Source organism: Seriola lalandi, unplaced genomic scaffold (assembly GCF_002814215.2).
Source record: "Seriola lalandi dorsalis isolate HSWRI2012SDOR001 ecotype SW California unplaced genomic scaffold, Sedor1 jcf7180002054405, whole genome shotgun sequence".
NCBI lineage: Eukaryota > Metazoa > Chordata > Actinopteri > Carangiformes > Carangidae > Seriola > Seriola lalandi.
The window spans coordinates 22,148-37,517 of record NW_019524958.1 but is presented as its reverse complement, the minus strand read 5'-3'; the positions used below and the strand labels follow the sequence as shown (position 1 = coordinate 37,517).

General features: G+C 42.1%; 1 protein-coding gene across 1 annotated transcript; it reads left to right on the top strand.

Annotated features, from left to right (window-relative positions):
• Positions 1-1,989: 1,989 nt before the first annotated feature.
• On the top strand, positions 1,990-15,080 carry itga2b (integrin, alpha 2b). Its single transcript, XM_087174987.1, has 30 exons — positions 1,990-2,150; positions 3,185-3,315; positions 3,916-4,016; positions 4,865-5,030; positions 5,296-5,345; positions 5,533-5,578; positions 5,759-5,878; positions 6,264-6,308; positions 6,429-6,472; positions 6,998-7,063; positions 7,152-7,204; positions 7,288-7,360; positions 8,000-8,135; positions 8,300-8,485; positions 8,576-8,621; positions 9,027-9,128; positions 9,764-9,819; positions 10,306-10,457; positions 10,568-10,681; positions 11,363-11,430; positions 11,525-11,738; positions 12,598-12,674; positions 12,771-12,851; positions 12,933-13,038; positions 13,250-13,405; positions 13,591-13,671; positions 13,788-13,907; positions 13,987-14,088; positions 14,178-14,300; positions 14,416-15,080. Exons 1-30 carry the CDS (start codon positions 2,008-2,010, stop codon positions 14,512-14,514), a joined length of 3,057 nt encoding a protein of 1,018 aa, XP_087031113.1. The 5' UTR covers positions 1,990-2,007; the 3' UTR covers positions 14,515-15,080.
• The last annotated feature ends 290 nt before the right edge of the window (positions 15,081-15,370 follow it).

Below are 15,370 nucleotides of genomic sequence, written 5' to 3'. Positions count from 1 at the left end.
GGGTAAGATGCTGTGATGCATTGTGGGGTTTTTAGTATCAACAACCTCAGGCCTTTATTCAGCCTTGCAGGTAACACTCTTCCAAACAAACATATTTACACCTGATATAAACTGATTGATTTCCTCACTGGTGTTAAATATCTTGGGTTTGATCTGAAGTGAATGTGAACATTGATGTGTGGAGGGTAGATGGCCGTCACTGTACTACAACCCTCCCCAAGAAGTAAGGTGTGCAGTTACGGATCTCAACAGCATGGAACTTATTAGTAAGAAACATGTCAAATATTCAAAGGTAACAGCTCTGAGATATAACTGGATATTTGTTGGTGTGTCCAACTGTATTTAACACGGCCAAGGACCCACAGCAGCACATCACCTGTGAGATCATGATGATGAAGAACCAGGAGTGACAGTAGATCACCAGGTGGTGGGGAACAGAATGAAGTGCTCCTGGTTTAAAAGCACCGTCCTCCAGCATTTCAGAAATGGAAGGTCTTTAGTTTGGTTTTAAAAGAACACATTGATGGGGCGAGTCTAAACAAAAGGTTTACTTTACAATATTAAGCATTTGTTAATATTTCATTGATTTACGCTTCATTTTATTATTAGGAAAAAGTTTCTCTGCAAAAACTTTAGTGGCGTCACTTTATTGAAGGTGTTTGATCATAATAATTTAGGAAAAATCTGTAAAATAACAGTTTTCCTCTGTAGAAATATTAATGAAACGTTCTGTAAATTTATTATTTTTACACTTTATTTGAATTAGGATATTTTACTTTAATCTTACAGTCAGCTGCTGCTGCCAATCATTTGACCGTTTTTTTAACGATTTTTTTTTTTTACAGTGGCGCTCAAAGAGACCATCAGGTTCCTTGTCTCCTCTCTTCTCCCTGATGTCTCAGTCAGTCCAGGTCCAGCCCTAGAAGAGTCCTGGTTAATCTAGAATGTTGGAGGCCACTGAGATTCGACACAATCCTGTCTCTGACCTCTGCAGGTGACAGGTGTGTGTGTCTATATGACCTTATGTAGCCAGGTGTGTGTGAGTTTACCATAGGTGGACTCCAACCAAGGTGTAGAAACATCTCAGAGATGATCCAGAGAAATGGGATAACCTGAGCTACATTAAAGTGTCTAATTACTTCTGTCAATGTGAGATTTCAGGTTTTTTTTTTTAATACATTTTGAAAAGAAAAATTTAAAATACCGTTTTCAGTTACTCATTATGATGTATTGAGTGTGGACTGATAGTTATAGATGTCTACTAATTAAATGCAAAATTCAAGGGACTAGTTGTTGAGGTCTGCAGACGAAGTTTAGTTCTAATATGAACAGAGAAACCATCTCATGTTCTCATCCATGAATCAGGCTTCCAGGTAACTTCAGAATAAGGCGACTTCCTGTCTCGGTTTCCTGTCTGAAGGTCGTTCAGGAGGCTGAGTCTCTGTTTTCCAGAAACGTGACACCACACTAATGTTGGGATAAACTACATGCACGCACGCACGCACGCACGCACGCACACACACACACACACACAGAGGGTTGTACTTGTGAGGACTCGTCATTGACATAATATATTCCCCAGGTTTAGTCATCACAACTAAACATGTGGTCTGACAGCATTGAGACAAACCTACGAGACATTATCTTTGGGTGGATTAATTAAGGTGTAGCAGTGATGTAGGAGTCATCATGGCTTGCTACACAACAAGCAAATGTGTTTCACAGACAAGAGAGACATCCCTGAACTCACCACAAACTCGAGAATAAAAAGTACAAAATAAAACAAACAGATAAATAGGCTTTTATTTTTAGCTCATATCATCAGGAAACAGCAGCTTAATGTGGTTAAACCGCTGTCAATCATCTGTCAGATAACATTAACACACACACACACACACACACACACACACACACACACACACAGTGTTGCTGGAGGGTTTAAATATCTGAGGAAACTCAGAACTGCTTAAGTTTCTTACAGCCATTGAGACAGTGAGGACAGCTGTGATGTGTGTGTTCAGGTGTGTGTGTTTGCTGTTGTGTGTGAGTGTGTGTGTGTGTCTGAACCTGTTGGATGAAGCTGTTACGTTCAGTGGACCAACAGGAAGTCTGTTTGGATTCTCTGTTGACTTTCACACCATCAGCAACAAGTAAGAACCCTTTAATTAACCTTTGATTAACATTTAATTAACCTTTAGCCCCGAAACCTTTACCAACCTTTAATTAACTCTTTAACCAACCCCTAACCAAATCTTTAACAGACTCCTTAACTAACCCTGTCAACAATAAGTAAAGACCCTTTGATAAACCTAAAAACCATTAGTAGTGCCATAAGTTAAATAACTAAACTTAACCTATTTTATTAACTATTCTCTTTGCTAACACCATCAACTCATACCTTAGCTAACTTAGTAACTAGAACCTCAACTAACACATCAATAAACCATTTAACCTGCCTTAACCAACCCCTAATAAACACCTGAGTCAGATGCTCTTTATCCAACACTGTTCTAATCCCAGAGGTTTTGTTTAATCTTAAAAGTTTGAGCAGTGTTATAATGGTTCTAGACATCCCCCGAACGTTTCGCAGGACGCCACATCTGGAGTAGTTTTGGGGTCCTTAAAGCAGTACTATACCTTCATAAAAGTTTCATATATGAGAGCAGCAAACAAGTGTTTTCTGTGTAAAGATCATAGAGAGAAGGAAGTTCTGTTTTACGTGACTGAAGGGAGGGGGAGCTGTGGCTGACGAAGATGCTGGTGCTCTAGTGCAACATCTAGTAGCAGTGAATGTCACTTATAGAACCTTTAAAGAAGAAATTCAGGGTTAGAAAGATGGAGTACTTTACAGTTCAACAGGTTGCCACTAGAGTGGCGCAATCTTGGAACTGTTCTGGGGTCTTTGATGATGTTTTTTGATCCCAGAAGATGTTCTGAATTCCTGAAATAAGAGCTTCAGTAGTCCTCTATGAATATTTTCTGGGGTTGTTAAAGAAGCTCTGAGGTCTTCAATGGTTTAAAACCAGGTCAAACCACATTAGAAACACCTTAGAAACATTAAAATACAAGTTAGAAAACAAATTATAAACATGTTAGAAACACATCAGAGACGCATTAAAAAGCAAGTTAGAAACACATAAGGAACATGTTAAAAACACGCTAGAACACACTGTTTTTTCTGCAGGCCCTTTGTTGTGATTGGAGCTCCCAAAACCAACACCAGCCAATCAGGGGTTATGGAGGGAGGGGGTGTGTTCCTTTGCCCCATATCATCTGGAGGCGGGACTTGTGACATCATCAACTTTGACCTAAAAGGTAAATTTCTGATCTATGCTTCATCCAATCAGGTTAAAGCAGAGACAGCATCACATCTCTGTAGCCATTTACTCATATGAACTTTTCACGCATGTAGCACACAACAAGTTCTCACCTACTGGAAATACTCAGGTGTTGCACCTGTCCTACCTGTCATATCTGTGTTATCTGTCAAACCCGTTGTCATGGTTTGCCATGATGGACAATTTCTGTTTGAACACTTTTGTTTTGACATTCGTTTCATTTCCTGTTTTATTTTGTATTACACCCTTGTGTGTCTTGTGGTTATTTTATATCCTGTCTTTGTCCTGTTGTTGATTGTCTGCCCCGCCCTATAGTTTCACATGTGTTCAATCACCTTTCCTCCCCTTTGTCGCTGTAGTCTCTGTGCTCCACCTTTGTCCCTTTGTCAGTTTGTCCCGTTTTCTGTGCTTCCTCTGTTCACTCTGTTTTGGATTTTTAGTTCTCAGTATTTTCACCCTTTTGCAAGTTTCTGTTTCTTCTTCATTTAATTAATCACCACTTACTTTGGATGGTCTGCAATTGGGTTCCTTATACTACAAAACCTGACAGTTGTCACACCTGTCATACCTGTTGCAGGTGATGAGGACTACAGCAGCTCCGGTCTCTTCTTTCATGCCTTTAAGAGTCAGCAGTGGTTTGGAGCTTCAGTTCGATCAGTCAGCAGTTCACACTTACTGGTGAGAACACACACACTCTTTACAAACAACATTCATGTGTTCACCAGTGGATTCAGAGTGTTACTGAAAGAACCATAAACAAACTGAACAAGCTCAAATTTATTAATTTGGGAAAACACTGAGAACTGAACTGTGTGGTCACTCTATCCTACAAAAAAAGGGTGAAAAATCTGTTACAGTCTCGTTGTGCGAGAACTCATCCAGGTTGAAGGTCTTCAAGTAATGTAAGCAGGATGCAGCACAAATCTCTTTTTGATGAAATCATATTAATTATGATCTAGAATAAATAAAACTTTGGACTTGTTGTATGCTAATATCAGGAATGCATACACCTCATCCCCCCTCCCCCCGCTGGGACGCTCAGATCACAACGTCCTTCATTCCAGCAGCTGTCAGACTCCACAACTCCTGCTCTTCCTCACCATGTGCAAACTTTTTCATGTACATATCGTGTGTATTGTGTATATTGTATTTATTAGTGTATATTTGGTATATTTTTGTTGTATATTTCCATAGATGTTTATTCTATAGATGTTTATTTTTCTGCTGTGGTAAATGAATTTCCCAGTTGTGGGATTAATAAAGTTAATCTAATCTAATTAATCAAATCTAATCTATAATTTCTTCAAGGATTTAGAGTCTGTTTCCAAAAACAGTCTATTGTAGATCCATTGAACAAAATGTCCACAGATGATAGAAATCCCAGTGGTCCCTTAAGAACTGAACTGCAATGATCCCCCAGTGTAATAACGAGACCTGATGAGACCTGATGACCCCCATGCTTTAGAATGGGTTACTGTAGTCCAGTGTCAGGTGAGAGTGATAACCTGTGTGTGCTCATCTCTCAGGCATGTGCTCCGCTCTTTCACTGGAATGCTCAGATGGGAGGGGCAGAGTCAGGGAAAACGCCTGTAGGGAACTGCCTCCTATTGGACCACAGGACAGGACGCTCCACCACTTTCTCCCCCTGCAGAGGAATCATGATGGAGGCTGACTACAAGACCATGAAAAACAGTAAGATCGGGTTCTTCCTCAGCTGGTCAATTTAAAATCATAGATCTACTCTGATTCCTGTGGTTGGTCCTCTTCACTTTGAGACCACAAACACACCACCAGAGTCTGACTTGAACTGGACTGAGATCCCGCCTTTTGGGCAGTTTTGGCCTGGTTGTTTGGTTCATAACAGTTTTAATGACTCACCTGAGAATTAGCTTAAGGTTGTGTCTGAAAACACTTTCTGTCTCCAAGTTACAACTTGTATCTGTTTCTTGTTGCCTAGGAAACGACCAGCGGTACTGTGAGGTCGGCTTCAGCACTGACATCACAAAGGTGAGGGGGCGGTGTCCCACCTCTAGGTGGTTAATAATCTCATCTGCTATTATCAGTAATTTTCATATTGGTCTGTTTATTTGTCTGTAAATCGTCTTCAGACCAATGTCTACTCCTAATATCGTCATGACAACAGCTGTCCTCAGCTATGATGATATGTGAACATCTTCATGTCTCTGTGTTGTAGGAGGGTCGGCTGGTGGTGGGGGCTCCAGGAAGCTTCTATTTCCAGGGTGAGTGGAGACGTCTGCTGGTCACTGACAGGAAGTACAACTGATCAAACATGAACTTCATATACTGTAGAGAAAAAAACATCTGAGATACATTCACAACTTTGTGAACTTTGTTTACAACAGCAGGACAAATGATTTAAAATTATTTACAGTTCACTGACAACACGCTGTTGGTTCCAGGTCAGGTCTTCACAGTGAGTGTGAGTGACATTATCAACAGTGGAGAGAGCGACAATCCCATCCAGTACGTGGGAGGCATCAGCCAATCGGATGAGAGAGGAGATTATGACCTTTACCGTGGTGAGTAGAGATGAGGGAAGCTTTAATTCTGAAGGGTACACTTGTGTTGAATGTTAACTGAATTCATAAAACTCAGAATAAAGACTCATTCAAATAGGCTCCCACTTCAGCTGTTACTACGTTTCCCACAGTGGGACACTTTGTTCACACTGTAACACTGCTGCACTCATTTATCAACAATGAACTTCTCAGTGTCATCAGTGTGAACTGGGTTTATACACTTTTCATACATTATATGCAGTTTCCTACATACAGATTAGTTACATATAGACTAATTACGTACAGATTCAGACAAACATGTCAGAGATTAATGATGATGAAATCAAATCTATTCTCTAATATCTGTCAGAAAATGACTGGAGTTCCGTGTGTGTCTGTGTGTCAGGTTACTCTGTGGCCAGTGGTCAGCTGACTGGAGACTCCTTACCAGGTTAATATAATATAATCAACCTGCTGCATTTGTTTGATGACAAATTGATGACATACAAAATCAAATCAGTGACATCACTGCAACTGACCCATAATCAATTACTATGTGTTTGTGTTTCAGATTATCTAGTTGGTGTTCCCAATGACAGAAACACAGCAGGAACAGTAAGACTCTGTTTTACTCACCACACTAACTTGTTTAATTTTTCGCAAATTTGAATGATTTCTAAGAAAAGTTTTCATTTTAGTTGTTTTGAACATTTTTATTTTGGTTGTGATTTTGAAGTTTTCTGATCTTTGAGACTTTGTATTTTGATCAGGAGATGAAGTAGCTAGAGACTTTACTAAAAGCGATGGACAGCTCACGAGGTGTTGTCAGATATAACACTGTGTCATCTGCATATCGACAGATTTCCTGGCTCCTGCAGAGAATCTGGCCTGAGTCTAGCCAGAGTCACTGTGAATACTTAGTATTATTTAGATCACATGGTCCAGTGAACCAAGCTGAGAAGATGATGGACTTCTTTCCTTGTTTCTCTTTTAACTTTAAAAGTTACTGGTGATGATCCTGTGTTAGACGACCCTGTTTTAATTTACTGTAATCTACTGGGTTCTCCTGGGCTCTGTAGTAGAGAACTGTGTTCCTCTGGGTTCTCCTGGACTCTGTTGTTAGTGTGTGTGTGCTAACAGGTGAAGATCTATGACGGCAGGAGCAGTGGAACACTGAGTGTTCACCACGTCTTCCAGGGAGCTCAGGTGATGTCATCACAAACATCAATGTACCTGATGTGAAAGTGACATCCTCAGAGTCTGAATCTGGACCTGTGGTCTTTGTCTCCTGTAGGTGGCGTCATACTTTGGACACAGTGTGGCTGTGGCCGACATCAACAGTGATGGGTGAGAACAGATGAACAGACACAATGGTTACAACAGACATTCATCATCTATGGAGTAAAGTGAACCTGTCTGTCCGTCTGTAGTTTAGATGACGTGCTGATTGGAGCTCCTCTCTACATGGACAGGGTGATGGAGCAGCTGCAGGAGAGAGGGCAGGTCTGCATCAGTCCAATAAGTCTTCTAGTCTCTGTCCCTCTCTGGTCAAAATCAGTATTTTTCTGGTTCAGTCACATAGGAGAAGTCAAGGTCTTGAAGAAGCAGAGTAGAGGTTTCTGGCACAACTTCACATACTTCCAAGGATCATGGACAATCAATCAATCAATCAAACCTTATTTGTATAGCACTTTACATACAGGTTATTGCGCCAGTTCAAAGAGCTTCAGAGATGAATGAAGAAAGGGACAAATTAAATAAGCTAATGAGTTACAATAAAATACAATAGAGTGTAACAAAAAAGTGAACAAAGTGTAATTTGCATCTCCTGTAAAATATTATCAAACGTTTTCCATCTAAAATTCATTGTGATGTCTTCACTAGAGCGAACCTGCCCTGCAGTTTTCAGCTGTCTGGACCAGTCTTAACTCGTCTTGTATACTATAAATATTATAATTAGAAAACATTTGCAGCTGCCATGTTTCACCGTCAGTAACTTGTTGTGAACAGACATGAGATGTTTTTTTCTGGTTGTTTGATGTGAAGTGAACCAAACTATAAACACTGATATAGTATGATGATATATAAATAAAGACAGTCAGTATGTTTATCGTTATTTCACTGCTGTTACTCTCAATTCAGGTGGTTGTGTACCTGCAGAGAAGACACGCCACCTTTGCCTCCCAACCTGACCAATCTCTGATCGGCTTATCCTTGTATGGGAGGTTTGGCTCCACCCTTGCTATACTGGGTGACCTGGACATGGATGGTTACCACGGTAACCAGTTAAAATTTTGTTTACTGATAAGAAATCGAGCTGCTGTCTTCAGCTTATAATGCTAGCTACAAAGTGTTAGCTAATGTTGCAAATGACATCAGCTAACATTGCAAGCTAACCAGAAAAAAGAGGAAATTCATTAAACTTTGACCATCTCTCCACAGATGTGGCTGTCGGTGCTCCCTGGTCAGGTGTGGGTGGGCGGGGCCAGGTATTTATCTACCTGGGCAACCGTAATGGTCTGTCAGCCACACCCTCTCAGGTGATTGACAGCCCGCTGCCTAGCAGCCGGACGGCATTCGGCTTTACTCTCAGGGGAGGGGCTGACATCGATAAGAATGGATACCCAGGTACGCTCTGGGTTCAGAGGTCGTTCATTCATATTATTGACTATCAGCGAATCAATAATCAGTGTCACTTCCTGTCTGTTTGTGTTGTAGACCTGCTGGTTGGAGCGTGGGCTGCAGACAGAGCTTTTGTCTACAGGTTTGATGTCATTAAATTTCAAAACCTGTAAACTGACGAGTTGTTTGAATAATTATAAAAGAGTTAAAATTATTCAGTGATTCACAGGAAAAATTACAATTAGAGGAAATATTTTTTCTTCTTTCCATGCCTTGATTTAACCATAAAAAGGTTTAATTTGCAACCCTTGTGGTTGTCCTGACCCCAACTTTAATCCAGGTAGTGTATTTGTCAATAAACTGAAGGTTTAGGGTTTGTTAGATAGATATCGGACTGTATTGACTAGTTTCTTCTCTGTAAATGTGTAAAGCTATCTATCTCAAGCAAAGTGACTGACATCTCCATCAGCAGCTAACTCTGAAGGTCTAGATGTCAAAGAGAGTTTTCAGGTGGTCTGAATGATGAAAATGTAACTTGTGTGTTCAGATCCCAGACAGTGATACGGTCCAGAGTTTCTCTCACTCTGCTTCCAGACTTCCTGAATCCAGATGTCAAACTGTGTCATCAAGAGAACACACCTTTGTCCTGGTAACACATTTAACTGATTATTTAACAAAAAAACAGACATTGGATACAATCTGTTTTAAGAACTGATCAAAATGTTCAAAGAAAGTCAGAGTTCTGGGTTCGTTGAAAAATCTCTGCGGTTGTAAGACAAGTCCAAGGGTTCTTGAAGGAAATTTAAGGTCCTCGATGAGGACTCTTAGGTATTTGAGTCTGTTAGGTGCTTCAAGGGATCCTTAAAAATATATGAAGTAAAGACATTTCAGGGGGTCCTTAAAGGAATTCCAGGGTCTTTGAATGTTACTGTGGTTAGGGCTCCTCCCTCCTCGGTAAGGCCCTGAGTTTTATTGAGGATTTTTTTCAGTGGTCCGCATATATGTTAAGGTACCTCAAAGACTCCAGGAAATAGTATTTAAAAAGAGTCCAAGGCCGTCCTTACAGTAGTTCCAAAGTGCATGAGGGAGGAGTCCAGGTTCCAGCTGACAGCAACAGGAACAACGTTTATATAAAAGCTGGTGTCATCTGCATGATGTCGAATGTAAATACTGTGAGAGCTGATAAATTACATATACACATATATATATATATATATGTAAAACAATGTTCCTGTAATTTCATCTTCACTGAATTTCAAGAGCAAATATTCTCTCTCCCCATAGCTTTGTTATTCAAATGTGTGTCCACGTGTCTGGACACAGAATCCCACAGGAGACAGGTAAACCAACCTCAGACGGGTAAACTAACATCAGACGGGTAAACTAACATCAGACAGGTAAACTAACCTCAGACGGGTAAACTAACCTCAGACGGGTAAACTAACCTCAGATGGGTAAACTAACCTCAGACAGGTAAACCAACCTCATACAGGTTAACTAACCTGAGATGGGTAAACCAACTTCAGACAAGTAAACTAACCTCAGACAGGTAAACTAACCTGAGACAGGTTAACTAACCTGAGATGGGTAAACTAACCTCAGACAGGTAAACTAACCTGAGACAGGTTAACTAACCTGAGACGGGTAAACCAACCTCAGACAGGTAAACTAACCTGAGACAGGTAAACTAACCTCATACAGGTAAACCAACCTCAGACAGGTAAACCAACCTCAGACAAGTAAACTAACCTGAAACAGGTAATATCCTCCTACAAAACTGTATAATTACCTCATTTTTCTGTCTGCATTTTGATTGGCTGATGCAGCACTGTGGGTGGACCTACAGCTTGACAAGATGAAACAGCCAATGGCGCGACGGACCCTGCTGCTGTCAACCAATCAGCCACAGGAGATGATGAAGCTGATGGTTCAGAGGGAAGTGGGCGTGGCCTGTGTGAATCAGACTGCCTACCTGAGGGTGAGTGACAGAAAAGAAACACATGAAGATGAACAGGTGAAAAGAGTCACACCTGTGTGTGTGTGTGTGTGTGTGTGTGTGTGTGTGTGTGTGTGTATGTGTGTTAGCAGTCTGAAGAGGAGGTTCGTGATAAATTGAGTCCAATCTTCATCACCGCCAACATCAGCCTCCTCAACACTACCCAGCATGCATTGCTTTATGGACAGACACATGCTGCTGCACAGGTGAGTCTGAGTCACACCTACACACCTGCATTTCAGGCACCAGGTTACTTTTGTTTTCATTCGGTCATCTCATTTATTGACCATCATGTAGATACATGTAACCATGGCAACATGGAGGTGGAGGTCATTACTAGGGTTGCTCCATTCGGGTTTTTTTTTCCAATACCGATAATCTATGAGTGAGATCAGCTGATACCGATCATGTTTGTCATCATTGCAGATGTCTTTCGTTCTATTGGTCTCTCACACTTTGTTTTGGCGGTCTGTTGGTGGGAGGCGGGGCCACACCACACAGCTCACAGTGCTTCTCTTGTATTAACCACAGGCGTTTGGTTTGAAGGTGATTGATGGCTAGGAGCATTAGTTCAGATCTACCAGCTGATCAATTGGGGCAACCCCTAGTCATCACATCATGTTTCATACTTTGAGTCTGAGTGGATTCTAAATGTGAACATTCAGTGTCATTGATGATGTCAGAGAAAACTGCTGAACAAAAACAGCCTTTTATAACATGACTGCAGGAAGTTAATAACAATGATTCCAGAATGAGTGAAAGGAGGGAAATGACTGATCACTCAAACACCTGGGTAACCTGGACCATCACATACATAAAGATGAACAAATACTGTGTGTGTGTGTGTGTGTGTGTGTGTGTGTGTGTGTGTGTGTGTGTGTGTGTAGACCAGGATCATTCTGGACTGTGGAGATGACAACATTTGTGTTCCTGACCTGAAGCTGAGGGCTGAGCCGTGAGCAACACACACACACACAGAGAAAGAGTTCTGTAGTTTCTTCACTGATTCCCCTGGAATCTACTGATTTACTGTGTGGTGTGTGTGTTAGGGTGTCAGACAGTGTGTTGGTTGGTGGGGATCAGTTGGTGGTGATTTCAGTGTCGGCAGAAAATGACGGTGAGGGAGCATATGAGACCGAGCTGGTGGTCCGAGTCCCGGAACACACACACTTCCAGAGCAGCCAGGTGAACACACACACACACACACACACACACACACACACACACACACACACACACACACACACACACACACATTTATCATAATGATAATAAAGTTAATTTATAGGCCAAACAGGAAACAACAAATAAACAAGAACAAAACCAGTCAAAGGTCACTAACTGTTTGTCCACAGAAAATATTCACCCTCTGTGTGAAATCTTGAGTTATGGCTAAAAAGTAATTTGTGAGATCACACTGACCTTGACCTTTGGCCTTTGACCACCAAAATCTAATCAGTCCGGTCCTTGTGAATGGTTTTGCCAAATTTGAAGAAGTTCTGTTGAGGTGCTACTGAGAAATCTAGTCCACGAGAATGAGATGGTTGGACAACCTAAAAACAAAATGGCCACTGGCTCTGACTCCATCAGCTGGTCTCAATGGTCCAGAGGACACAGTCCAAGTCCACATGTCAGACAGGTGTTCAGGACCAGTTTGAGAGCTGATGCGGTCCTGCCTCTTAGTCCTGGTCCTGAGTCCGGTACATTTGCGTGTGTATACTGCGTGTATATTAGTGCAATTTTAAATGGACTTTTACCCGTTTATTTACAGGTGTTCGATAATATTGGTTGTGTGCAGCCATGAGCTTTTTGCTTTGTAGTCTTAAAAAATTCTGGTCTTAATCTTATTTTTGAATAATGATCAGATTTTCCTGTGCCTTAAACTATATTGTACATAAAATAGCATTTTGGAAAGCCTTAACATAACACATTGATCTATTGAGTCCAGGACCAGGACTCCTGAACAGGGACCAGACATCAAACCACTGAGTCCCCAGAACTGAATTTAGAACCTGGTTCCTCTGGTGTATAGTCCATCTATATTGAGTCTGTCTCTCTCTGACCTGTCTCTCTCTATCTCTCCTTCTGTGCCTCCCTCTATGACCTGTCTGTCTCTCTGTAGCTGCAGACAGATCTTTTGTTCAGTGTTGGTCGTCTGGAGGAGGTACAACACATCACCTTCAGCCTCAGAATCAGGAGGTACAACCCGTCTCTCTCTCTGACCTGCCTCTCTCCACCTGTCTGTCTCTCTCTCTCTCTCTGATCTGTCTGTCTGTCCACCTGTCTGTCTCTCAGTAAGAACTTGGTGAACTCCAGCAGTGAGCAGGTCCAGGTCCAGGTCCAGGTGAGGTCTGAGGCGATGCTGGAGATCAGAGGGTAAATCCACAGAATAAGTCTTTGATCCACAAGGGGGCGGAGTCACAGACTCAATATGATGACGTCTCTTTGTGCTTTCAGAGGCTCCTCCCCTCCAGAGGTTGTCCTGCCCCTCCCTGACTGGCAGCCTGCAATGCATCCTGGAAGTTTAGAAGAAGTGGGTCCACTGGTGGAGCATGTTTATGAGGTGAGGCGGAGTGGATCAGATCCAGTCTGAGGACTAGGGGACCTGAGGGTCCAACTCTGAGGGTCTCACAGTCCTGTCTGGTTCTGACATGACCTCAAGTGACCTCATTCCCCATCTTCGTCAGCCTGGTGATGATGACGATGATAATGATGATATTGGTGGTATTGAATCTATTCATAGTATTCATGACATTGATTTTATTGGTGTGTAGTTGAGGAACCAAGGCCCGAGTGCGGTGAACGCCCGGCTGACGGTGGACTTCCCCTCCACCTGGCAACATCGCCTGCTGCTCTACATCTTCTCCAACGCCTCAGAGGAATCACTGAGCTGCTGGACCCTGAATGCATCACAGATAGACCCCTTCAAGGTCCAAGACCTGTCTCTCGCTGACCTGTCTCGCTGTATCTGACCTGTCTCTCTCTCTCTTACCTGTCTCTCTCTCTTACCTGTCTCTCTCTCTATGACTTGTCCCTGTCTCTCTTACCTGTCTCTCTCTCTGACCCATGTCTACCTCTCTTACCTGTCTCTCTCTCTGACCTGTCTGTCTCTCAGCTGGGTGGTAACAGGTCCAGTGTGTCTGCAGTGTCTCCCTTGGTCCAGGAGGAGGAGACAAACAGACAAACTGTCAATGTGGTAAATAAATGAATAAACATCATCAACATCATCAAATACATTGTTTATACACCTGAAAGTCTGACCGTGTGTGTGTGTGTGTGTGTGTGTGTGTGTGTGTGTGTGTGTGTGTGTAGAACTGCAGCAGCAGTGAGACGGGGTGTGTTAGGTTTGTGTGTGATGTCACAGTGTTGGGGCGGGGCCTCAGCGCTGTTGTCAGAATCTCAGCCCGACTGTGGACACACACTCTCAAACAGGTACACACACACACACACACACACACACACATACAGGTGACTGTGACAAGGTCATGATGTCATCGTGTTTTTTCGCCAGACTCCATACCTGAACTATGAGCTAGTTTCCTCCGCTTCCTATGATGTCATCAACACATTATCAATGGTACAGCCAACGCTACTTCCGAGTGGACACACACAGGTGCTGACACACACACACACACACACACACACACACTTCAATCTGTGGTAAGATCTGTTATTGAACTTTGTGTGTGTGTGTGTGTGTAGACTCAGGTCAGTGTGATATGGCGGCGTCCTGATGGAGAGAAAGAAGTTCCTGTTGGTTATATCATCCTGTCAATCATTTCTGGACTCCTCCTCCTGGGCCTGCTCTGTTTCATCTTCTGGAAGGTATCAACTAATCAATCAATCAATCAGTTAAATGATATTCATAACTGGTAACATTTACTTTACTGGAATCTGATTAAAGTTTAATGTCTCTCTCTCCTGGTGTGTGTGTGTGTAGCTGGGTTTCTTTCAGCGGACTCGCCCCCCCACTGATGATGGTGAGGATAATGATGAAGAGCAGCAGCAGCTGGCTGAGCAGGGTCACATGACTGAATAACACTCGCACACACTCTCTCACACACACACACACACACACACACGCTGTCACGTGTGTTGGACATGAACACATGATGACTGCATGATGACAGAGGAGCGTTTTTTTTCTGGTGAAGGTCACGACCTCTGGAACTAAAGCCAATCACTTCTCATGTTATTGATCGAGTCTGATCGGATTTCCTGTTATTGACACTGATCAGGGTTTCTGTCAGGATCCTGGATCAATAACAGATCAGCTTCCATGCATGAAGACCTGGTCCCAGATGGTTTTAGCAGAGGGCTCAGTCAAACACCTGAGCAGGTCAAAACATCTGAGACTAAGGGGCCCCGCTCACAAGTTTTACATTTACCTTTAAATTAATTAAATTTTCTTAGTGAAATATTATGAATATTATTATAACATATTAACACGTGTCTCTGCTTCATTTTTATTTTCATTTGTTTTTAAGATTCATTTATTTTGTATTGAATTCTTCTGTTGAACCCCCACAATACCACCTGTAAAGGACAAGTGATATCTTTATGTATTTTTTACATTTTTGTTTATAAAATATATATATATCTTCAGCAGCTGTGTTTGTTTTTATTTTATTGTTGTTATTTACTCTTGAATATTTAATAGAATAATAACATAATGTAACAGAAGAATTGGACACTTTAAAGGTCTTTATACCCTGGGTATCACCTCTCAGGCAGCACCTCCTCTTCGGCAGTGGCCCCACCCCAACACTGTGATTGGATAACTGTAATTCTAACCTGATGAGTCTCAATACAAATGGAACCGTGTGATAGGTGGAGCAGGTTGGAGGCAGTTCTTAGCCTGTGAGACGGAGCTCAGGGTTTGAAACCCGGCATGC

Coding starts and splice junctions, on each gene's coding strand:
- itga2b (XM_087174987.1), top strand. CDS start 2,008: ATGTGTGTGTTCAGGTGTGTGTGTTTGCTGTTGTGTGTGAGTGTGTGT. Junction 5,031..5,295: donor CTACAAGACCATGAAAAACA/GTAAGATCGGGT, acceptor CTTGTTGCCTAG/GAAACGACCAGCGGTACTGT. Junction 11,431..11,524: donor CTGAAGCTGAGGGCTGAGCC/GTGAGCAACACA, acceptor TGTGTGTGTTAG/GGTGTCAGACAGTGTGTTGG.